General features: G+C 37.6%; 1 protein-coding gene across 1 annotated transcript; it reads left to right on the top strand.

Annotated features, from left to right (window-relative positions):
* Positions 1 to 8,881: 8,881 nt before the first annotated feature.
* On the top strand, positions 8,882 to 11,997 carry LOC117322493. The gene is made up of 2 exons (XM_033877435.1): positions 8,882 to 9,315; positions 11,003 to 11,997. The coding sequence occupies exon 2, from the start codon at positions 11,015 to 11,017 to the stop codon at positions 11,783 to 11,785; it is 771 nt and encodes a 256-aa protein (XP_033733326.1). The 5' UTR covers positions 8,882 to 9,315; positions 11,003 to 11,014; the 3' UTR covers positions 11,786 to 11,997.
* The last annotated feature ends 15,053 nt before the right edge of the window (positions 11,998 to 27,050 follow it).

Genomic DNA, 27,050 nt, shown 5'->3' with positions numbered 1-27,050 from the left:
CAATACCTTCAAGTGCACATTATGTTGGACCAGATGTCATGCATTCTCCACTATTAAGTGAAAATACTAAAATTACAGACTAGCAAGACTAGAATAGAAGCATCATTATACTTAAAACAAAATTCTTCTATTACTCTAGAAGATCAAAACAAAATTAACTCTAGAATACTGAACAATATAACAAAACTCTTATGGCATTTAATTATGGCAGAATGTGTAATATGACTTTGGAAATCTCATCAAATATATCATAATGACAACACACTGATGGTCAATGAGATGTACTCAGGCAGATATGGTTTTACATATAGATCTGTATATTATCATCATACTGCTCCCTGACAACATGTTAAAATACACTATATATCATCATCAATACCGAATACATAAAATCCATTCAAGCCTATCAATTATGACAAAGTTGTATGGTACAGAAATTATTGTTTATATGTGTTATATCGAAATTCACAATGTACTTGATGAAAACACCTCAATCAATATATTCAGGATAAACAAAAAAATGATAAAATAGTTTCAAAAGTAAACATTTCTCAACTCCAAGTGGCAAAATGACATATGAATGTGAAACATGTACATGTATCAGTTAAGGACACATGCTACAGAGAAATTTCATTCTATGTAATCAATAAGTGTCATGGTTATGAAATCACATGTATGCATTTTTACAGTAAAATAGTATTTAATGTCAAAAGGTAATATTCTATTTATCACTTCACTTAATGCATATGCATAAATTGGTCAGAAAAGTAGAAATCAGTGCAACAAATTGATACCAATGAATACACTCTATTAATACAGTCTCTCTAAATAACAAAATTTGAACAATTACCTGGTAAACTACAATATAGTATATATACATGTACATGTACAATGTTCATGGGACTACAGGAGGAGGTCTCCTATTAATAGCCTTACGAGCTTTAACGTTTAAAGAGTTCTCTCTGACCCAAACTGCATTTTGCGCAGGTTCGCCCACAATCTGGATAAGGTACTCAGAACCTGAAGGTAAGTGTCTCTGGGCAATCACACGCTTTATCTTGTGTAACCCGTCTGTGTCAGAGGAAACTGAGATGTGAGCATCTGCTAAAGGATTGACATGGTTATCGTCACGAAAGCGAAGAGGCTTTTGTTTGTGTCTCACAGGATGCATTGGTGCTGGAACCGGTATATTGGTTGCTGAGGAGGAAGATTCCTCTGAACTACGTGAGCCTGAGGTCAAAGTCTCATCACTACTGTCGTGTTCAGGTGCTGGGAGAGCAACCTGTACTCCTACATCCTCTGTCAAAGCAGTCCTGTTAGATGTGACTACTCGAAAAAAAGAGTTTGGTGTGGGTTGACGCACGTAAGCCATCTTTAGTCTATCCACATGAATTGGGACGGGTGAAATCTTGGAGGAGGTAGGATCCTTGAGTCGAACAAGGTGAGGTGAGACTATCACCTGCACAACATATACACCACTGTATAAGTTCTGAAGTTTTTGGCCTGACCCAGTAGGTTGTTTTTGGAGAAACACATAATCACCAACAGCTAGTTGGAGTGGCCGTGCTGTGGAATTGGTCGTAGTAAGCATACGGTCCTGAGCAGTTTTAACATTGTCCAACATCTCCTTCCTTATACACTGGAGACGTGTTTGGAGGCCTTCCACATAAGAATGCATGTCCTTGGGCAAAGTATGCAAATCTGATGTAGGGATGTGAGTAGACAAAGGAAAACTGGGTCGTTGACCATAGAGGATTTCATATGGAGAGTAACCAGTTGAACTATTCACTAACATGTTCATTGCTGCTGCTAGGGAAGGAATCATATCCTCCCAATTAGATCGAGTATTGTTCATGTACGGGGTAAGCTTAGCTGCAAGCGTAGAATGGGTCCTTTCACATGCTCCGAGGCAGTGATGCACAAAGCTAGGGGTAAATTCCTGTTTCACGTCAAACAAACGACACAACTCCTGCGTAACCCTCGATGTGAATTCCGTTCCTCTGTCTGACACAAGAGTGTCACAGCTGCCATAGCTAGAAAGCATACGGAATAGAACAGTTGATACAGTGTAAGCGTCATCACTAGCCATTGGTTCCATATACACAAACTTGCTAAACATATCTACAGCTGTTAATATGTAGGTCTTCCCAGAAGGAGTGAGAGGTAATGGGCCAAAACTGTCCACTTGCCATACGCGGAATGGCGCGCTAGGGGTAGGGTACGCACTTATACCAGACTTTGTATGATGCCTTGTCAATTTACGTTGTTGACATGGGATACACGAACGCACAAAATCTGCTACAATGTCTGCCATGTGATTGAAGAAGTAATGTTCTTTAATTTTGTCAAGAGTGTCGTGGATTCCTCCATGGCTTCCAATAGGGCTGTCATGATAAAGCTGAAGGACGTCCTGGACGAGTGAACCAGGTAAAGCTAACTGATACGAGTCCATGTCCTTAGTTCGTTTAGCCTTGGCAACACGCGAATGAAATAGCACTTTATTGATCACCATGAAATCCGCACTTTGAAGTATAACTCGACGCGAGTCTTTCTGACTATCAGATAAAGTTCCAACAACAAGGTGCCTGTAGACATCCTGGAAATTAGGGTCAGCCTGTTGTAATAATGCTAGTTCCTCTGAAGACTTCCCTAATATAGACCAGGGAGCAGTTTCATTTCCATCATCATCAGCAGATTGTATGGAAACAGATGACACATCAGTTAGAACAGTGGCTTCCTCGGTATCGTTTAACGAGTGTGCATTAATGTCTGTTACCAATGACTCATGAGCATCAAAATCTAGGACAGTGTCCTGTGTAAGTGGATGATCAATATCCGTTGTCATTTCCAGTGGAGTTGCATGATCACTAGAGTCAATATCAGTGGTCCCTTGGAATGGATCACTTACGTGAGAATCAACCTCTGTTGACAAATGAAAATTGTCCGTACATGTGTTGTCATTATCAATCTGTGTTGGCTTGTTGTAATGTTCGTCAACGGAGTCACAATCTGAATCATGAGCTTCAGACCGACAGGTAGAATAATTGTCACTCTTGACGTGATCCTGAGATACTTTCGGGAGTTCATTAGTATGAGACTCTACTATACAAGGTGTATGATCACCAGCACTTGCAGAATACTTGGGTGCTGGATGAGATAGTTAAATAGATGATAATGGACGTCTCCTGCGTCTATGCTTCTTATGACATGTAACAACATCCTCCTCCGTGTCAGCATCATACTCAAATGCTGGATCTAATGCTGGCCGTTCCAGACAAATATTGTTCAATTCAGACACAGGTTGAAAGAACAAGTCACCCAAGTTCTCTCCAGTGGGTAACGTGATCGCAGGTACTGGTTCCTCAACTGATGGGAAGTGGGGATTTTCCTCATCAGGGCTAGCGTCCAAAATTGGTATCCCTGAAGCAGGATGACACCTGGACAGAGCATCAGGGACAATCATTTTACTGGCTGGCTTATACTGTATTTCAATGTCATATTGCTGTAACACTGCCAGCCAACGTTCGTATATAGCACCCTTCAAGCTTTGACAGAGATGGGGCGAAGTGCCTGGTGGTCACACTCAACGATGAAGTGGGTACCACGGATATAAGAAGCACACTCTGTTACTGCTGTCACTACACCAAGAAGTTCCAGTTTAGTGGGTCCATAATACTGCTGACACTGGTTGAGTCCCTTTGATCCAAAGCGGATTGTATGTGGTGTGCCATCCTCATAAATCTGATAGAGCATAAAGCCCACACCTTTACTAGAAGCGTCTACTGCAATGCGGAATGGCAGATCAAAACGTGGAAATGCAAGGGCATCCGAGTTAACTAGCAAGTGCTTCAAAGTTTCAAAAGCGTCACTATGTTCACTGGTCCACTTAAACTTTACATTCTTTTTCAAAAGAGCATAGATAGGTGCGGCAATTGTGCTGTAGTTCGGAATAAACTTCTTGAACCAGTTCATCAAGCCCATGGCGCGTTTCACTTCCTTAGCATTGGTAGGGTGGGGATAGTTACGAATACACTCAACTCTATCCTCTGGAGGGCGAATCCCTGTGTTTGAAATCTCATGGCCTAAGAATACGCACTTGTCTACAGCAAACCTACACTTTTTAGGACCAAGCTTTAGCCCTGCAGTACGAAACCTATGAAGTACCTCCTGAATATCAAGTAAATGTTGTTCAAATGTAGAAGAAACAATAAGAACATCGTCAAGGTAACATAATACAGATTTAAAAATCAGACCTTGTAAAACTTTGTCCATCAACAGCTGAAAGCTATTGGGAGCGGTCTTTAAACCCATAGGTAAACGCAAGAATTTGTATGTACCAAAACAGTTATTAAAAGCAGTATAATTAGATGATTTCTCTGAAATGCCCATTTGAAAAAAACCTGAACTCATATCTATGGATGTTATAAAGTTGGGCTTGGTTTGACTAAGGGACTCTGTGAGTTCCTGTAAATCAGGTATATTGTATCTGAAATCTTCAGTTTGAGAGTTTAAGTACCTAAAATCACAGCAAAATCTATAGCTATGTAAATGACTCTCTCGCGATCCTTTCTTTCCCTCTGCTCCCGGATACTTTCTCTTAGCCACTAATACAATGGGACTAGAAATAGGTAAGCTTTCACTCTCAGACACAGCAGCAATCACTCCTTGTTCCAACAACTCCTGTAACTGAGTACGCAACACCTCCTTTTTATCTGGAGGAAGCCTGTACGGCTTCTGTTGTTTACTAACAAAGTCTTTCTTAAGATGAATTTCATGTTCAACTAAGGTTGTGTATCCTAATGATGGATTCATAGGTGTGACAAAGACATCTTTGTTATCATATAAACACTGTTGAACCTTACTTCTCTGATCATCAGACAATGCAGACCCTATATGAAAATTCTCACAAAAAGATTTGTTCTCATTGGTAACTACAGTGCTCTCGGCACTTTGACATGAGTCAACATTAATATGATTACACATATTCTGCATGGCTTTTAAAGGTATTATGTCACAGGAACCATCAAACATTGCAAAATCAGCCAACACTGTACCCTTGCATATATTTATGGGGGCATTGGTAGGGTTACATAATCTCAAAGGTATAACACGAGTAGGAGGTACAGTTATGACTGACTTAGCAACCAATAATCCTTCATTTAATAATCTCCGATTGATTGTACAAATACCCTGGATACCAGTAAAAACATGCTTGGGTACTTTACCCTCAATAGTGATTTCAGCATTAGAGGGTAAGGTGAGGGAGGACAAACATTTGACCTTCACCTTCCCTGTCATACCCTTTACAGTATGTATACATGTCTTAAAATCCAGTACCAAACCATATGACATCATGTAATCAGTACCAACAATGAATGGATGTGAGGTGTGTTCTAATAAATGAACAAAAAATATATGTCTACCAGTTGGGGTGTACCCCTTGACCTTTGCTGTACCTATGACCTTGACATATTTATCATCTGCCACCAAAATAGACTTCTCTGAGGGTTGGAAACCACTCTTACATTTATCAGGCAACCTGTCAAAAAATTCAACACCCATTACACTAATACTAGAGCCTGAGTCTAATAAAGCGGCAACCTTAATGGACTTAAAGTCAACTGGATAATACATAAACTTAGTTTTTGTGTTACATTGCCAATTATCAGGAAAGTCACTGATGTCTGTGTCATTATCACTTGAGTCACTGCTCGACAGTTTTTCTCGCCAGGGTATTGGAGACGGACTACGTGAACGTGGATGAGTCTCTGACATACTTCGAATAGGAGCACGAGATGCACGAGTTACTGCTTGCCCGGAGGATGTCGCGCCGATGGCCTCGGGGCCTTGGAGTTTCCCGAATGCTGAACAGCTGAACCCTGTGCGCGATCCTGTCGATCGGGGTTGTCATAGTAATGATGCGGAGGGTTTGGTCCCTGTTGTTTCCCAAGGTAGGCACAATCTGTAGCTCCATGGCCCAATTGTGAGCAGAGTTGGCATTGTGTGGAGGGGTTGGGTGGCAAAGTTTCCATCCAACAACAGTCTCTGCTAATGTGTCCAGGTGCTGAACATCGAAAACAGGTACGAATATTGGTTGGGGGTTGTGGTGACGGTGTCCACTGATCGTTAACTGTTACTCTAGGGGGAGGGGCCTCAGAACGTTTCAGTTTTTCTACACTGAGTGTGAGTTGGCACACTTTATCTGTGAGGGCAGCCAAATCGTAATGATCCGAAGGGCGAGACGTAGCACTCTGTCCAGACAATGCAGACTTGGGTATGGTATCCTGTGGTGGTGATGATACTGCCCTATAACCGAAGGCCTCCCCCATTTTTGCAGCATGGAACGCTGCCTCACATGTTTTAGGATGTGTCGTCCTGACATAAAACTTCAGAGTGTCAGGTAAACTATCAATGAACTTCAGTAACAGCTCCTCATCCCTTCTCCTGAGTAGCTTCCCCTTGTGAATAAGTGTTGAGTAGAAATCATCCAACTTCTGTAGGGGTTGGAGAGTCGTTTTAGTAAATGTTTCAGTCTCTAGGAGGAGTCTGGGGCTTTCTGCACTCAAATCTACAAATCGTTGTTTAAATTTTAGTATGAGTGTGGACCACGAGTGTTTTTGGGTACTAGGCAAATGTTCGAACCACGTTTTTGCTGAACCTTTTAAAAGTAAACTAAAAGCGGCTACCCGTTTTTCGTCGTTGATGTCTAGTAATTCGCAATAAGCTGAAAATTCATCCAGAAATCGGGTGGGATCGTCTGTATTGCCATGAAATTTGGCACACTGGAGTATCTCTGAAGGTGTACTGTTACTGGGCCCACGACCACGTGGTGCATGGTCCGAAATTGGTGAAAAGTTAGTAACGTTAGACTTTAATTCATTTTGTAGTAAAAAATCATCAGAGAATATGTCATTTGATGAAAAGTCACAGGAAGCCATGATGAACAATAGTAGGTAATAAAAGCGTTCAAACATCAACATATCAGTGTCACCTCATGATGTAACAAACATTGCCCGCCATGTTGAGGCCGCCATAGATATTGTCCCTCGCGGTCCGGAACGATCAACATCAAACAGCGAAATACACAAAAGTCTTGGTAGAATTTACCTATCACACAGCTGATAAATGTCCTTGCAATTTGGATTCTCCACCATGTAGCGGGCAACGGGGGAATTAGCTGTAGGAATTGTAAGGATTCCACTTTCAAAATTTATCACTCGAAAACACGTTCTTGCTTCCATCTTCATCTTTTTTATTCACTCTAATTTACAAAACGGAAAATAACATATTTCCGGAAAAGTTCTAAGGGGAGATAACTCGTACAGTCTTGTAACATGATCATCCGCCTAGCCATATTATGACAGATGTCAGGTTTAACCAGTATCATATGTAACAACAAACAACGATTTACTTCTAGATTAACTGACAACTTGGGATATCTAAATAATAAAGGCATGCACTTAAAGATACAAATGTAAGTATAATTAACATATACTTACTAATGTTAACGAGTTCGATTCGACTTCCTTGTGTTCATATTAGGTCCGTCGTATTCAAAAAGACGTTCATTTGCACTACTAAATGTGTTGAATCATTCAAGCTTTATATTGACTAGGAACGAAGGACGCTTTCAATTAATGAGGTAATAGCGAACCGAGATATTCCAAATGCCAGCCGAGAACTTGTATAGGTACAGCCATTTAATGGCATATACATTCAAAGCAATAACACGTGTTTGTGGCAAACATTATATGGTTATTATACCTACTTTAAAGTTCGTCAACATGTAAAACAAGAAATGAGGGAAAGTATCATATTCGCATATAAAGACAAGATAGTTAGTTTGCTAGATATGCATCATCACACATTACGAGAATAGGGTTTATCAGCGTGCGTCTCCGCCTGTACACGTCCCTGTCTTTACCGGCAGGACCAAACTGCATTGCGGTGCATTCGATACAAAATGTATTGTGGCGGTTATAATTCTAGTTTCATGCTAACTTTTCATATTTTGATTGGAATAGCAGTTTATCATTAAAACATTCACTAAAAAGATTCTGGAGCAGTGTATGATATATACCTCTTTGTTTGTAGATAACCTATTTCTGAAGTTGACGGGGTAAACATTATTGTTCATTGACACATTGTAAACAGATGAAAATATTGTAAACGGCCAGTGATGTAAATTAAAGTCATAATATATACAATGTATTATAAATACAGGTACTGACGTTGACCAGTACATTCACGGATGTAAATTTGAGCGGTATAAAGCTGTATTATATCATAAATAAAGGTACTGATGTTGACCAGTACATTCAGGGATGTAAATCAAAGCTGTATTATATCATAAATATCGGTACTGATGTTTACCAGTACATTCAGGGTTAAGTTAGCGTTGAATTATATTATAAATACATGTTCAGGTACTGATGTGGACCAGTATAGTCAGAAATGTCAGTTAAAGTTGTAATATATCAGTAATACATGTTCTGATGCTGACCGGTACAGTCAAGAATGTAAATTAAAACTGTATTAAATGATAACTAGAGGAACTGATGTTGATCGTAGAGTCAGGAATGTATGTTAAGATGCATTATATCATTAAAACAGGTACTGATGTTGATCAGTCCAATCAGGGATGTTAATTAAATCTAATTATATCATTAAAACAGGAAATAATGTTGACCTGTACAGTCAGAGATTTAAAGGCCGAGATTCAGTGCAATTTGTATATGTTGGTGTTAGCTGGACTATTGACAGCATCAATTAATTTTGTCTAGGCAGGGCTACAACCGCTAGCTCCATAATTATATATTTAAGTTTGTAACAACAAACGTATTTTTGTAAACTGCATGGCACTTCGATTTAATTTCTCTAATTTAGCGGGCTAATTTAGCAGCGCCCCCTATACATGCCATATATGGTATCATAACATCCGGGTCATAAGTTAAAGGTCATCTCTCATTGGTCAATATCACAAGGCATCCTGCCACTAGAAGAAAAAAATTTCATCGATCGCCATCTTTGTTTTGACAGCCAAATTATTTCACATTTGATTTTGACATTCTGTGCTTATCAGCTTGTTTATTCCTATCTTTTGGTGGATAGGGTATCCGATCACATCGTAAAACGAACTTCCTGTGAGTAATATGTGACATTTGTCAGTGTAAGCTTACCATGCTGTGGTCGACTGAGCGGACCTAAACGACAACAACAAACATGGCGCCGATCAGCTGATTGAAGTGATTGTTTGGTTTTCGGATCTTCGACATACAGGGAGAGTAGCTATTTTCATTTTGTTTTACACCCTACGTAAGTACTCACAAACTGCATATACCCTAGATGATGGATAAGCCTCCGAAATCGGTATTGATATGGGGTCACAGTCTCGTTAGACGTTTAGCCAAATTTAGCGAAGAAAAGCCCACCACTTTCAATTTAAGTTTTCGCCTAGATTCCCACCAGATCCATATGGTTGGTTATCCCGGAGGGACCATAGATACTCTCTATAGACACATGGACGATCTATATTATTTCCGGCCTGACGTAATCTGTTTACAGATAGCTGGTAATGACATTAGTCGCCCGGACATGACTCCCGACGTTGTGTTTGACAAGTTTTCAACTTTTTTGGAACAATCATTTACGGCCCCATTTGTTCAGTACGTGGTTGTTCTAGAGCTGTTTCCACGACTGAAGATTCGTTCCCACAAAAGGGGATGTAGACATCTGCACTTACAACCAGCGAGTTACGGACATCAACAATAGACTAAAGACTTTTCTAGCAGGCAGTGTGTTTTGTAAATTCTGGAGTCATGATAGAATGACAGACCTAGCACAGCTGTACGACCACGACGGAGAACATTTTCGACGTCAACAGCCATACTTTAAGTCAGTGCGTGGTGGAGTTTTATTTGGCATAAAAGCTTGTGACTCAACACCACTTTATTAGGTCAGTTCGTGATGATCATTTACAGTTTAAGTTATGACTTTTTCCTCGAGTTGCCTCCCCTGTGACACAAAATAAATCCTATGAAGTGCCATGACTACTGGTATAGAAACTACTAGAGACAAATATTGATGAATGTTATATTCCCATATATATGAGTGTTGGTTTATCAATGCCCAATTTTATAATTTTAAAACGGCTTAATTTAAGGGTAGTACAGATGGCACATTATTGTTCAAATTTCTCCATCACTTTGTTTAATGAATGTTATATATAGGTCTATGTGTGTGTCAATATTAATTAATGCTCGTTGGAATACAGGCCATCTTAGTATCAATATTTAAAAAAAAAAACAAAAAAAAAAACATGTTTCTGTCTTATGGTTAATTTATTATATGGCATTAGTGTCTGAAGGACGGAGTTAATCTAAAGATATATATATTGAAGTATTATAAAAAAAAAAAAAAATTCTGGCCGTAATGGTTTCAGGTTGTAAAAAAAAAAATAATAATAAAATCCTGGCCTTAATGGTTTCAGGTTTTGTTATGCATTAGCATGCTACAGCAGGGTGGTTCATGCCGGTGATTTTCACTATTGCCAATACTGCTTTCAGCAGTCGGTATAAATGGTATGTGTCCCCTGTCTGTCATGCGCATGCATAAAAGAAAAAAAAATCCTGGCCTTTCTTGGTTGCAGGTTGTACTAATAATGCAATTTTATTCTCCTGGCCTTTCATGGTTTCAGGTTGTACTAATAATGCAATTTTATTCTCTTGGCCTTTCATGGTTTCAGGTTGTACTAATGATGCAATTTTATTCTCCTGGCCTTTCATGGTTTCAGGTTGTACTAATAAAATACAAATTTTCCCTATTTGACAATTGACCATACTGCTTACCAGGGGTATACTAAAGGAATGGAAGGATATATATCCTGTCTCCTGGCCCTGCATGGTGTCAAGTTGCTCTAATAATGAATTTTCACTTTTACACTTTCCTATGATCTGGGTTTATTTATTTCCCTTACTAAAATAATTTTTCTATTGTACTTTAGCCAACAACTAAGATGCCTCCAAAACGAAAGGCCGCAACAAATCATGCCACCATCCCTCCAAGGAAGTCCATACATCGGGAGACAGTAGTCGCAGATCGAGAGGATGTTCAAATTGTTGACCAAGGTGAAAACAGCCAGGAGTCTGGCGAAACATATTCGGAAACCGAAGCTGAGGCCATGATAGCCAGGGCGGTCAAAGAAGGAGTCGAGAAGGCCTGCAGACAGATCGGTCAACCAGTGGCGACAACGACTGGACTCGGTGATGATATCAGGACGGAGGTACCCCCTGTAGGGGCACCAACGATAGCACCCACTGTTGAAACGGCCATTGGTGAGGTGTCCATTGACCAAACTGTATTGCATAATGCGGCAGATGTGGCAGCCGCCGTATCACAGGTCAACCCAGCTGATGAAGTCCAATTCATCTCCTCTGCTCTCCCTTTACCTGCCATGGTCACCCAGTCAACTAAAGAAAAAAATTGGGCGGGGGAATACATTGACATTGCGCTCATTGACAAAAAAGAGCAGGAGACCTATGAACAAGTAATTCAATACAAGGCTTGGGTCCCTGTGGTGCAGTGGGTGTCCAAACACAAATCCAAAACTCTGTCCATTGACCAATGGACCAATAATTTTCACATCTTTGCCTCAATTTTATGTGAGAAGTATCCCGATAAGTTTGGGTCTATACTAAAATACATGTCTGTGGTACGCAAACTTGCTAGTAAAGGAGCTGACTGGCAGTACTACGATTCTGCATTCGTGGTCACGGGAATATATTGAGTGAGAACTATGACATGAGGCTATGCTTCGTAAGGGAGAAAACTTAAACACCACGCTCTCAAGTGGGGTCTTTTCGCCCCCAACGTTACCAAAACCCCTATGTTTACAACAAGCACCAACCCTACACCCCCAGGCCAAGAGGATTTAACAGGCATCGTCACCCCTATAGTCGCCGATAGGCTAGTTGAAATGTTAGATGGTTACGATAAAGAGAAGAGGGAATATTTGGTTCAAGGGTTCAGAGAGGGTTTCCACATTCATTTTAAGGGAAGCGACTTTAAGCAAACGTGTTGAAACCTGAAGTCGACAAAAGATTTCCCCCATATTATTACAGAAAAACTAAATAAAGAAGTTAAGGCAGGGCGTTTAGCAGGTCCGTTTTCCACACCCCCATATCAAAATTGTCATGTAAGTCCCATCGGAGTAGTCCCAAAAAAGGAACCTGGTAAATATCGCATGATACATCATCTTAGTCATCCAAAAGGTCTTTCAATCAATGATGGTATAGATGTAGAGTCCTCTACCGTACAATATGCTACCATATCAGACGCGATAAATAAAACAGACATAGAATCTGCTTTTAGAATTGTACCCATTCACCCAAAAGATCGTAGAATGTTGGGATTTCATTGGGAAGGGAATTTTTATTTTGATAAGTGTTTACCGATGGGCCTTTCAGAAAGTTGCAAAATTTTTGAAGAACTGAGCACAGCCTTAGAATGGGTAGCTTATTCTAAACTTCAGGCACCAGCAGTAGTTCATGTTTTAGATGAATTTCTTTTCATTACCAAATCTAAAGAAGAATGCCAAGCTTTACTTTCATCTTTTCAAGAACTCTGTGCATACATTGGTATTCCCTTGGCTAAGGAGAAAACCTTTGGCCCTAATAAGATATTACCATTTCTTGGTATTACCCTTGATACACAAGAAATGGAAGCTAGACTCCCACCAGACAAACTCGAAAAATGTAATGATTTAATAACAACATTTCAAACCCGTAAAAAAGTTACTCTGAAAGAATTACAGTCTCTGATAGGAACATTGTAATTTGCCACATCAATAGTTATACCGGGCCGTGCCTTTTTGCGTCGTTTGATTGATCTCACCATAGGCCTTAACAAATCGTTCCATCTGATTCGTCTCACTAAATCGGCTAAAGCTGTTCTGACCATGTGGCAAGAATTTCTGCTGGGCTTTAATGGCAAGCAATTTTTCCTAGATGAGAGATGGCTGTACAGCGACAATATACAATTCTTTACAGATGCTTCTGGTTTAGGTTATGGGGTGTATGGTTCATGGCACCCTAGCGTTAAACTCAAAGGTGTTAACATTGCTACACTTGAACTTTATCCCATTGTGCTAGCCATTATACTCTGGGGTGGACAACTCCAAAATAAATGCATTTGGTTCTTCACAGATAACCAGGCTCTTATTCCTATAGTGAATAAACAATTTTCCCGAGACCCTATTATAATGCATCTAGTTAGCAAGTTAGTGATTTCATGTCTCAACTATAATATACTCTTTCGGTGTTCCATTTAAACGGTCATGAAAACACACTTGCAGATGCTTTGTCTCGGTTACAGGTAGAGACGTTCAAAGCATTATGTCCATCTGCTTCCCCCGAGCCAACACCAGTGAAATCCATGCTGGATCAGGAACTTTACCTCTTACAATAAAACAATTGATGACAGCCTGTCTAGCACCATCTACAACAAAAACATACAACAAGGTTCTGTGTGACATAGATAGTTTTTGTAGTAAAATATTGCATACCAGACCCCCGAGTACCCTCTTAGCTATGCTACAGTTGCCCTATATATAGCACATTGCTATGAGAAAGGTCTGTCATCGTCAACTATAGCTTCCCAGTTATCAGCTATTGCATATGTACATAACTTGGGTGGTTACTCAGACACCACAAAAACTTTTGTAGTTAGAAAACTTGTTGCTGGTGCAGCAAAACTCGCTCCAACCCATGATATGCGTCTTCCCATTACAGAGCCAGTCCTTCAGCTGTTAATAGCATCTCTCCCATTTCTATGTTGCAAACGTTACGAACAATATATGCACCGTTCAATTTTCACTTTAGCATTTTATGGTCTGGCCCGCATTGGTGAACTAGTTTACACTGGTCCACAAACAGTCAAAAATGTCCTTCAGTTGTCAGATATTGACATAAGCTATGAAGGGAGCACTCCATCATGTATCCAAATCACTTTTACCAACTTTAAACATAATGCTAACAAACAGGTACACAGGGTCAAAGTTGCAACCTTAGGGAAAGACTCTAAAATATGTCCTGTTAAAGCTTTGCTTGATTACTTGTCAGAAAGAGGAGCGACTCAAGGCCCTCTTTACATTACTCCAGATAAGAACCCCCTGGTCCGCGTGGGTCCCTGCTAACATGCATATTTTTACGGGTCAGGCTTAACTTGTGCGATGGTTCCTGCTATTCATTCAGTGTATAGATTAAAGCTGTCAGTCAATTGTTAGGAATACAGGTGCAGATGTACATGTGTTGCAATGATATAAACGCAGGGGCATGGGTCCCTGCTTTGTGTCTTTTTGCATTATAGACTAAATTTTGTATGCACTTTTACTGGTTTTCAAAACACGCAGGCTCATGGGTCCTTGCTAAAGACATTGATGAATATTAGAAATGAGCAGGCGCGTGGGTCCCTGCTAAAGACATTGATGAATATTATAAATGAGCAGGCGCGTGGGTCCCTGCTAAAGACATTGAAATGAACATTAGTAATAAAGCAGGCGCGTGGGTCCCTGCTACAGACATTGAAATGAACATAAGTAATAAAGCAGGCGCGTGGGTCCCTGCTAAAGACATTGAAATGAACATAAGTAATAAAGCAGGCGCGTGGGTCCCTGCTAAAGACATTGAAATGAACACTTAAACTTAATTTAAGTGTAATATTGATTCCTAACAGGAATTAATCCATTTATAGTATTCAGTTCCATTGTAAGCTCATGTATAAGACAATGGCTTAGTGTTGATTATGTCCACTTAGGTATTATGTATTATTATTATGTGTTATTCAATATTATCAGTTTTTCAGATAGATAGTTTTGTATAACTACTATATTTTTGTTGTCTTGTAATCTTCACCAGGACAAATACACCGGTTATTGCCATATAAGGTTTGTTACTAGATTAATAATTAATGTTTAATGTATGCATGCTTTTATGTGTCTTGTCACATAACAGACAGTGACAGTTTTCTTTGTATGTTCAACATGATAGTCATTGCTGTTTTAAGAAAGTGTCTCTCCATGCTGTTTGGGTGGCGGATGACAATATGTATTGTCATTTTGGCGGATAATTCTTTATTTCGCTCACCTTTGCCTATTTACTTTTGTAAAAAATTTGTTCCATGTCAGACAAAGATTATTTTATCATACATCAAAAGGAAAAAAACAAACAGAAATGATAATTTTGAATTAAAACTTTTGAATAAACGCGGCCACTTCATTGAAGAAGTGAGCCAATTATCGCCACTCATTTTACTGTCTTTGTTATTTTATTGTATCTAGCAATCCTGGTAGTAATATGCAAACAGAGCTTCACAGCATGGAGAATTACATGTATGCAAGCAGAATTACATTTCTTAAGTTATTGTAAGAGGGTCAGCACATGATATTTAAAACTTTTCTTTATTATAATTGTGCATTGAAGACAAACAAAGGTATAGTTTACACTGTATGGGATATACACACGTGTGCCTGTGATCTACAGTGTAGTGTAGTGACAAGCTTTGAATGTATTTGTGGACAAATACCCCTGTCTTGGTACATAGAAATGCATTGCTTTATAACATCAAATGATAAGATTTAATTGAAGAATAAATGAAAATAAAATACATAAAGTTATATATAGCAAATTTATAATGTATGTGACATAAAGTTCTACATAGCAAATTTATAATGTATGTGGTTCTTATATAAACAGTATCACACATTACATTATTCCATAGTAGCAGTTCCATATAACTTGCATTAGAATATAACTTGCATTAGAATAATTGTAACAAATTTAGAAAGTATAATTTGAAAGGTATATACTAATAAAAATGTTTTCGGGTAGCACACTACGGTAGGACAGGCTGGCCATGAGCGATTTTTGTTTGTTAAGCAAATAACTATGAAAAAGTAAATGTACACTATAATTGGTATATTCAGTATGAAGTAGTACAAATAGGCTTCACATTTGTTAAAACAAAAAATTAATAAATTGGTTCCGGATTTTAAATTTCCGGATTTTCCGAAAGTGTGTTTACACAGGAAATTTAGTTTTGCCTACAGCGAAAAATGGAAGCCCCCGGAAAAGGTAAGATAGCAGAAAAACTTAATTTACAACATATGTCAAAACAAGATTAATTCTGTCTTTGGGATTTAATTGTAAAAAGGTTTCAGAAAAATATTGTGTAGAGGAAGAATTGTGTCATTTTTGGGTCAAATATAAAAATATTTTGCAATTTTTGAGCATTTTTCAAGCTGTTACCATTGTATTCACAGCTCTAAAAAATTTTACTGTACTCTACTACCTCGGGGCATAACATAGCATAACTTTTGTACAATATTTGTGTCATAATACTTGTTTACTACAAGTTGTGAATGAAATACAATAGGAGAGATATCTTCATTTAAATATTATTTAATTCATAGTATTGTTGTCAAGGGAAATATCAATATTTTTTTTATTAGTTAAATATGAAAATCAACAAATATCCTGCAAGAATGTAAAGTATAATCTGTCGAAACTAGATATTCATGGTTGTTAAATGTCAATATATGAAATATGAAGGTTAGCATCGAAATATACATACGCCCTAACGGGCGACATTCTATTTATCTGTCACCTAAATTGTATTCATATCGACTGTATACTACCATTTGGTAACAGTACAATGTTTAAATACATGCACTGATGTTGACAAGTACCGTCAGGGTTGTGATGTTTTGCTCGGTTTATTTTTTATTAAAGCCTATTAATTAACAGCCAGGGTCATTTAAGGACGCGCCTGGTTTTGGAGGTGGAAGAAAGCAGAAGTACCCGGAGAAAAACCACCGACCTACAGTCAGTACCTGGCAACTGCCCACGTTGGTTTCGCATTCGCAACCCAGAGGTGGAGGGCTAGTAATACATTTTCAAGACACCTTAACCACTCAGTCACCGCGGGCCCTTCATGGATGTTTGTTAAAGTTTTATTTTTACGATAAATACAGGATCAGATGTTGACCGGTTAAGCCAGGGATGTATATTAAGTTGTAGTGTATTATTAATACAGGTACTGATGTTGACCTGTACAGTTAGTGGTGAAAATTAATACTGTATTTAACCATTAATATAGGTACTGATGTTGATCGACGCGGTCAGGGATGTAAATTAAAGTTATATCATACCATTAATACAGGTCCCCACATATTACAGATAGGCTGCGGGTTTGTTTTGACTTTCTGAACAGCCAAGAAAAGGAGGTCTATAAAAGTGCAATTTAGGCAATTTATATAGGACTGTATTGAATCAATTAAGTTTATTTTATGATTACTTGCCAGTCAGTTTTTAGTTAAAACCTGTACCACGTTATTTTTTGTTTTCCTTTCCTGTAAAGAATGATTTTTTAAAAACGTCTGCTCCGAGGTCATACCGCTTGAAGGGTGAAGTCAGTGGGGCATTTACCCGGTATTGTATTGGCTTACATTCTGTTTATTACATTATAACAAGAGACAATAAATGTAAACTACCACGTGCTGTTTATTTTAAGAATACAAAATCTGATATATTAAATGGCCACATGCAGGTATCAGATATTTTGACAGAACTCTAATGATCACACAAACTGTGTGCTTTCTTAACACTTTGCACGTATATAATTACCTCATAGTAAGTGCACACGTGTATACTCCATGTATTAGTGTGGTGAGATATTGTATAATGCATACCATATATATCTGGTATAGCATAGCATATCTGGTGTTTGAACACACATACATAAGTATTAATCATCTCTCGCTATCAAAAGTATGTATAAAACATATCGATGTCATCGGAAAATCAGTATAATGTATCTAAGGAATTCATGATAAGATAAACAAGGAAATGTAGCATGTAATTTTAGGTTATTATACAGAATGTATGCAGCCAGTTTTCAAACTTTCTCAATACAAGAAAGAGTGAAAGAACGCTGAAAGGTAAATAAAGAATAACAGACAGTATTTGATATATGTTATCAAGTAATACTCAGATGGGTCTATCTTAAACTGAAAACACTGGATTAACATTGATGCCTTGCTTCTAGTTTTCGTACAAATCACCACAAGGGATGTTAATTTGCGATTTGCTCTCCACGCTTTTACTTTTTGAATAAATCTAACGAAACATAAGTAATTTTCAGTCATCCACGACCATGCAGAAGGCATGTTATTATATTTTTGCACAACATCTATTTGAATACTTTGGTAATATGATATCCACATTATCAAACATAACCTTCAAAGCTTCCGTGACAGAAGGTATTCTCTATTCTCATGTTTTTCTTTAATGCACAATTAATTTCCCATATGTTTCTCAAGTAGAAACAAGTTTTATTTAAAGAACCAGCTCAAAAATCTTGTCTGAAATTGTTAATTAAGACCAATTACAACACATTCGCCCTATGTATCTACGTATCTGGCGCTAGAATTTCACTTACTGGCAATGTATACCTGGAACATGGTTTGAGTTCGCGTCCTCGCCAATAGTACAATTCAGAATCTATTTCCCGAACAAAGGCTGCTAACGTGCCAAACCCGCTATCAGTAATAATAAGTATATCACAGGAAACCAATGTATAGAAATCTAACATCTGTTTCAGAAAACCCTCACGTGGGTCATTTTTATTGTGTTGGTCAATGTGTGTGATTTTCCCGACAGTGTCTATCATGTTTCCTTGGTAGCGCTTCTTGCCCAACCCCTTTACATTGTCAGAGTCGGAAGCAATGAATAAATCGTAATCCTTTTGTTCAAAGTATCAAAATATTCCCACAGAACGTCTAGTGGTTTTTCTGGTCTCTTCAAATCTCCTGGCATGGTAGGATTGCCCCCAACTCGTACATGGGCACACGCTATCTTCGGTCGTGATCGTTGTGTTCGATATTGATCCTTTAATGCACGATCAAGGTCAGGTGATGGTTTAAATAATAGTTTGAACATCTGCCTGTACATATCAGCATAGTGCAGCTCTAGAATCCACGGAATTTCACTACGAATATTTGGTCTTTTTCTGAAACAATCCGTAAAATCCCAATTCATCCGAATAAAATTGATATCCTTTGAGAAGTAAGAGTTGATGTCTTTGATTCCATTCAAATACGCTTTTATTTTATTAGAACCGCGGTCAAGTAGGTTATGATATGCGTTGCTTTTATTTTTAAATACAGATGAGTTATATATCCAGTTGAAGGTAGCCGGGATGAGATAATCCTGAAGAAGGCAGGGCTTGTCAAAATTGATAAGGAGTTGTTGCTTTGTAAGGATGGCTATGGTAAGGGTTGATAATATACCGGATATCCTGTCTGACCAACCTCCACACGCACCTCGCCTAACCGTACTACAATCATATACGAGGTAGCCCATTTTTTGGGCATTGATTGCTTGTGAAATGGAATTTTGAATGAGATTTTCCGTGGAAATGTTTTTAGTCTCATTGGCAGCATTCCAACTCATCATCTTTGTATAGCTGTACTGATATCCAATCTTCAGCATGGCGGTAGTAACAATAATAACCATACCCAAGACGACCAGAGAGAGACACTGTAAAAGATAGCAGAAGAAACAACTTATTTATCTATTTAATTATGCAATTTTCGAGATGCTCTTTTTGGCGATACCAATATTTCAGCAGAAATGAAGACTGTGTCGGAATTAAAAAATAAAATAAAATTAATAATCAAAATTAAAAAGAAGATAATTATCTCTTGATGGGGGAGGGGGCTATCAAAAACATTGCAAAACGGTTGTACAGGGGGAAACATATTGAAACTGTTATTTTTACAAATACCATGGTTGTGTTTCAACACCTTAACTGTCATTCAGCATGCCCTGTAATATTCAGGCACAGTAGAAAACAAAGACAATGATACAATGATACAACAAAAACAAAAAAAAAAACAAAAAATACAGTTCGGAGATATAAAAAGGCGTATTTTATAGAAGAGGTACATGTACATCTTAAATTTTGTAGACGCTTCCTCGTTGCTTTACAGTGGGAGAAAAACTGCTTATCGAACTGGGAGGAATATCACTTCATTAGTTTTCACAAGTCGGTTGAGACAACCAAATATGATATACAACGAGTAAAATATGCAGACAATGACTCGTATAGCCTTAACTAATTAGGTCGGATACAAGCTTGTCTATTTGTAGACTACGCCAACTGTGGCTGGACATCACCTTCGGGATGACATCAACACTGGCTTTCACAACTAACCTCTCCGTTTTGATAATAGAATGTGCTGTAAGGGTAGCTGTATTGAACGGTACGCCCGATCGACATTATCAACACAGATTGTGTTATGTCTGTATATACATAAAATTATCTAAAAATGAAATTGAAGGACTTTGCTGGGCCTCGTTTTCTGTTCTCATAAGCTCCTTAATTAATAAAATCAGACTTCTGTGAAAGTATTGAAAACGAAAATAAGTATTATCCCACCGCATGTAAGAAAAAAATGCTGCATCGAGATATGAACCTGGACAATACGAAATTGTTGAGTTTAATATTTACATTTTCACTTCGCTCCGCCTCAATGAACATAGTAAAGTAAGATCACTTCATTTCCCGTTGAAGATTTTGGGTCTCGTGCTTCTGTTCTGGGAGACGAATCACTTTCTTGTCGGCGTGTGAATACATTCACTGAGTTTAAAATGGCGATCGATTTCTGTACCGCCTCAGACTTGAATGCACTTTCATTTTGTGAATTGAGTAACATTGTTAAAAACGTATATAAAGACAAGTGGAATAGCCGCTTTATGTGCTAATAAAAATGCCAGTATAACGCAGACAGTTTAGAAAACAGAATCTGAAAGAACACTGACACTTCCGATAGCACCGAGCTCATGAAGTACGTAGCGTAGTGGTCTAACATGATACCATTTCAGTGGTCACAGAAAATAAACCTCAATTTTAACACTATTTAACAACACAAAACAGACGGTAGCAGCAGTATGCTATACTGAGCACAGGGACACATTATTGTCGTTATTTGACTCAATCTAAACATATGGAGGACACAAGTTTCCGGCCGTCGAATACCGCGATTTTTAAATCAATGTTTCTTTACTTACTATTATCAGAATTTACATCCCAAAACGCCAGTGCGACAATGAAATCCAATATTTCATGTACACCATCAGCTAACCTACGACTTAAATCCACATTGTTACACTTTTTCTGGAGCTCTGAATATCCCGGCTATTAGACTGCATCACATACGGTCACGGGTTCGGCGTTAAATTCTGAGTAACATATGACATATATAAATAATCGAAAGATAAAACTCCAAAATTCATTCGAATTATAAAACCTTACAAAATCCATTTTTCAAGGCTTTAGATAGTATATAAACTCTGTTTTTTAATGTTCTGATATTTCACTGAACAGCTGTTGCGACCGAATTTTGCAATCTGGTGGCGACGTTTTTAATTTGGTTAACGTAAATATAAGGATTGATTGTCAATTTTGTTGCTTGCATGGACTGATAAAGGGAAGTGAACCTCGTGCAAATGGTACATGAACTGCTTCGCAGTTCACATCATTTGCAAGTGGTTCACTTCCCTTCATCAGTCCATGCAAGCAACACATTAATTAATATACAAGCTTCTTGCTACTTGTCAATACTCGCCCAAAGTCATTTATCCATAGAGACGTTTGTTAAGGAAACAATATCTCATCTCTTGAAAACACTATAATAATAATAAGATGTATTGCTGGTTTTCCATCATTTATCATCTTATCAGGAAATATGAATCAAACTAAACTAAACCCCATAACAAAATATAATTCAAAACAAGAATTAAGGATTCAGTCCTCCTAAACCCAACAATCACTTGCTAATACAAGTAAATCTTTTAATGAAAAATAAACAACTATGAATAAGAAATTGAAGCAGGAATTTCAAATGGAACCATTATATATTATTAGAGACGCCAACCGAAGGCTACTATATAATAAGTTTAAAGCAAATGATCATAACTTAAACCGAGTCCAGGTTGAATAAATAACTTTTGAAGACACTTGTGAATCTGTATTGATAAAGAAATCCATTCGTTTGCTTTAAGTGTTCTTTATATGATCAAGTTAGATAATCGTATTTAACATGCACATGAATAAGACGATACAAATAATGTCACCATTTTGTCAGCAAATGACTGAGATTATACGAAGAACTTCTTTAGTACTCAAATAGTCATTCAGTGTAATATGCACATTGTAACACTCTTTTTATGTTTGCATACAATATATGTATTGACATAGTGGTGTTTCTGTGCGTATACGTCACAATTATGGCCTTATATCCTCGTTATAAAGCCGTGTAATTTTCAGAATATGCTGCTTTTATAAAGGTATAATGGTGATGTAGGTATCGTGTTCAAAGAATATGCTGTAACGTGTACGACTCCGTGTGTAAATCGCGTGTCTGTATTGCAAAGGTCATGTTAAGAGCATGTCACATGGATCCTATCACGATTTGACGTCAGGGTAAAATAGAAAAGAATTTTGTTTTGATCTATAACCGTGCACAATATTTATAAGATAAACGAATAGTCGAACCATCGGATCAGTCGAATATTTTGCTTGGTCCCGTCGACATCGACTTATCCAAGTTTCACTGTACGTCTGTTATGAAATTTAGAATTTTGTCTCGCATGCAAACCGATTAATTATCAGTCACTTCTCGGCCAAACAAACAGACGAGGAAGGTATTCTGACCAGATCGATCTATAATAGAACGTTTATCAATCAGTCTGTATGTCCAAATAGAATCGTGTAATACCTAACGTGGATTAATCAGCCTGTATGTCCAAATAGAATCGTTTAATACCTAACGTGGATTAATCAGCCTGTATGTCCAAATAGAATCGTTTAATACCTAACGTGGATTTGAAACTATCTTTCATGAACTATATACAATGTACAGGTATATAGGCCAGCTATGGTAGCGGAAAGGTTAGCTTTGGTATTATAACATTAATAAATATCACCAAAGAGAGGGCCTATAATAAGCTGCATATTTTTATGTTTGTCTACCAGAAAATCCCCACACACATTCCTATAACATGCCGGATAATATGCATACCATGTACTACATGTTAGAGTAGCTAGGCGAAATTTTACCCGAAGCCATATCGGACATAGCAGAATTCATTATTGAAGAAAAATCGAAATAAAATCAAACGAAATAAAATGAAAAATCAGCCATGCAATCAACAGCAGAGTTCTTTGACGGTATAAAGTCCCTTATTCTTTTCTGTTTTACTCTGACGTCAGATCGCGACAACTCGTACAACGTACCCAGGGGCCTGTTGGTCTATGCAGACAAACCGCTCCGTCTGTTTTTAAATGGGATATTTAAGTATTTCAGGCATATATCTTGAGGGACTTATAAATATTAACGCAGGCCTTGAATTCTGCGTCAAAGCTTGTCAAAAAACAGCAAAATATCACCAGGTCTGTCATTATTTCAGAGATGAACCGCTTGGACCGCGATAAACGAAAACAGCCCATGTAACCTACTTTAAACGAGATCAAGATGGATGTGTCTGGATTTAATTTGTTTTAATTATTATTATTAATCATGTACATACATTAAACACTGTTGATCCTATACAGACACTCGTATCATGATTGGCTGCTTATAGAAATCAGAAATCCACATACAGCAGATCAGCAAGGTGTATATACGTACAGTATATTGGTTACAAGCATGACATGTCACGCGCATGGCGGTTATGTAAGACACGATGCACGTTTACCGGACTACCATAATTATTATCCGTGGTATATTTCTTTCATTGTTTCTTCTATTTTTGATACAACGTAGAAGTAAAATCTCAGAAATAATGTCTTATAATGACTTACAAATCGTTGTGATATACTTCAAAATTAATTATCCCACACCCGAAACGTTGCGGATATGGCCTTTTCCGAGAAATTTAATAGTTAGTCGTGAATGTTTACCTGTAGGTTTTTTTGAGGAAAAAAGGCCCCCAAAATTTGTTGAGTCATTGTTTTAAGACTACCACTCCCTGATTTACCTGTGTGCGTGTATTCCCTGCTATTCGACTTCATTTCATCATTGCATTATCATTCAACCCAGACAAAATCTAAATCTATTACTCATTAGATATGGAAAGTACTCACTTTTAGGTTTTGACGGTACATCATTAGATTGCTATTGGTCGAGCTGTTCAAAAATCATTATCTGACACAACTTTGATTACTGTAGTCCACTGTCTCCCCGTAGTCGGTATACTTGCCATACGATAGCATCTGCATTTAAAAGACAGAAACAGCCAATCGCAATCAAGCTATTTATAAATCGTATTATGATTTCATGGCGAAATCGATACGACCAAAGTATACTAGCCTCTACTAAAGGACGAATCACAGCAGAGAATTCACATTTGTTGAGCGGACACACACAATAACGCAAGAGTTTCTGGGAAGGTACGCCATCACAACAAAGCCAATGATGGGATACTTGTAAGTTTACAGAGCGCGACAAGAAAGGTCAGAGTAACAAAGTGACTTCTGCACGGAAACATTAAAATGAAATCCGTAATTATTATATGATAAGATAATAAGAGGTTAAGTACGAACAGACATTATAGATTTACATTGACACCATTGAAACATACGAGAAAAATAAGTTCCATCAACAATACTTAAAATAAAACTAAAACTAACGATAAAATGAGTTTTCCAATTTTATGTATTACTATGGATATCAACACTTGTACGTTTCAACAACATTGTATTGGTTTTCAATATGTCAAATGGATACGACATCATACTAAGTCTATGCAAGTCCTTTTCAAATTTTTACAAATAAAATGTATACTTACATGTATTATCACGTAGGGATATCCAATATTGCATGTAAAAGGAGAGAACTCAACAATTTATATTTTTTTCGATTGTAAAACAAATTCAGTTTAAGTTGCTAAGTTATTTAATCAAGGCGACGCCAACGTCGAATGTAGGAGCTACTTGCACATGCACATAATCGGTTTTGTTTGGCCAATTGGAGACGAGTGCTTTTCACAGACGAGACTCCCTTTATGCTTTGCAGGTCAAATGGATGACAACGTGTCTATCGAAGACGTCGCGATGAGCGATTTTTGACACTTCCGTAATGGAGAGCAACGGATTCGGGGAAGGTCTATTGTTGTATGGGCAGTGATGCGTTAAGACATGAAAACAGTCTCGTTGTTAAACATGGTAATCTTATAGCAGTATAAGGCTTTGAGGCCGCACGTCCGTCCCCTTTTCTATCAATGTAACCTTTCATTGCAGCAGAACAACGCGATGTCCAATGTTGTTTGGGCTTTTCGTGACTTTCTGGCTCAAAATAACGTTTCAGATCTTGATAAGCCAACATACATTGTACAGTCCAGATTAGTGGTACGAGCTAGACAGGAGTGTTAGGAAGCGCGTCAACGTCCCATGAAACGTCGCTCATCTCAAGAAGACCCTTATTCGGGAGTTAAATAATATCCATCCAGTGGAATAAACACCTTGGTGGGGTCAATGAAAGGGAGGATAAGAGCAGACCTTGAACACACTAGCAAATAATCATAGTTACTATCGAAAATAGTTTTTTCTTCTAATAGTATGTATTTTAAAATGGCATGGTTTAAAGACCACTCGTTACTATTGATACATGTCGATTAACAAGTATGCTAACGAGTAAAATTCAGTTTGCATGGTTTGATCACTATTTGATGAGCAAAGAATTGTAATCAGTAATTAACGTCATTGACACAATATCACAAACAATAGCATTAATAAACGCTGTAGATTTTTTTATAATTATATCAGATTCACTTCGTCCGTACAACATATGGAAAATAAAGATGGCCATAAAAATTAAAGTGTGTTGGAAACATGCACATGGTATCCTCGACAGTAAATTGAGAATGGATTGTGGTAGGTTTATCTATGAAGGTATGTGTTGTCATACCATGTATATCATCAGTGTGTTTCGGCGAAGTTGTTTGAAGTTTGATGAATGAGTATGAATACCACTAGAGACATCTACGTCTATAATGGAACATCATGTATCACTAGGGATTATAAAACTAGGTTGTCATCTTTGTTGTCTTACACAAGTCTCCGTGTACTGGATATTTATACTGGCCTATGCTTTAAAAATCGTACTTATGTTCATACATGTGTAAAGTGACACAGGGTAAATTTAAATGAGATATCTAGAAACCATATCTCAATCTATTTTATTTATATATTATATTATTTATGCTGTTAGATTTGTTTTAAGTCAATATTCTGCATCAATAATTATACGGTATCGTTCATATTGTTGTAACGACCTACCTCAATATTTAACTTATGTAACGACATACGAATTTGACTGTTAACATATGTTTCTTAAACCCAAATTGAGCATCACTTATTTTTGAATATGTACAATCGAAATCAACGAGTCTATTATTCAAAATTGAAGAAAAAAAATTCCCCAAGCAACTGATTAAAGTAATACCTCAGTTGTCATAGGTATCATTCCTGTCTCCATTATCAAAAACAGGGACAACGTTGCCTATTTTGGATAATATATAATATATAAGTGTCGTCAGCAGATTGTTTAAAATTATTATTTCAATTATTTATTTACAAGCTAACCGATAATAAGTATTTATATATTAAAGTATTTAAAATGTTGCCGCTATCCATCCATGTAAAGAATATAAAAAAGAAGTATTGTGTGACCAGTAGCATTGGATTCTAATACTTTTTCATCTAGGGAAAGCATGCTCTTTCATTGATATGTGCAGTATTTTTCTATCTATAGTTACATTATCTTTAACATTTGTCTTTCAAACCTTAAGCTACATGTAGTATTCCAAGCAACTGGTTTTCATTTGACAGAAAGTGACATTGACCTTTGACATCCGAGTATGAAGAGTACTTAAGCCATTGTGCAGCAACCAAATAAGAGGGCATATCACCTCCTTCTCTGGACCTCTTTTTGA

This window comes from Pecten maximus, chromosome 2 (assembly GCF_902652985.1).
Source record: "Pecten maximus chromosome 2, xPecMax1.1, whole genome shotgun sequence".
In the NCBI taxonomy this organism is placed as follows: domain Eukaryota; kingdom Metazoa; phylum Mollusca; class Bivalvia; order Pectinida; family Pectinidae; genus Pecten; species Pecten maximus.
Note: the sequence above shows the minus strand (reverse complement) of the source record. Positions and strands in the feature narration are given on the sequence as shown.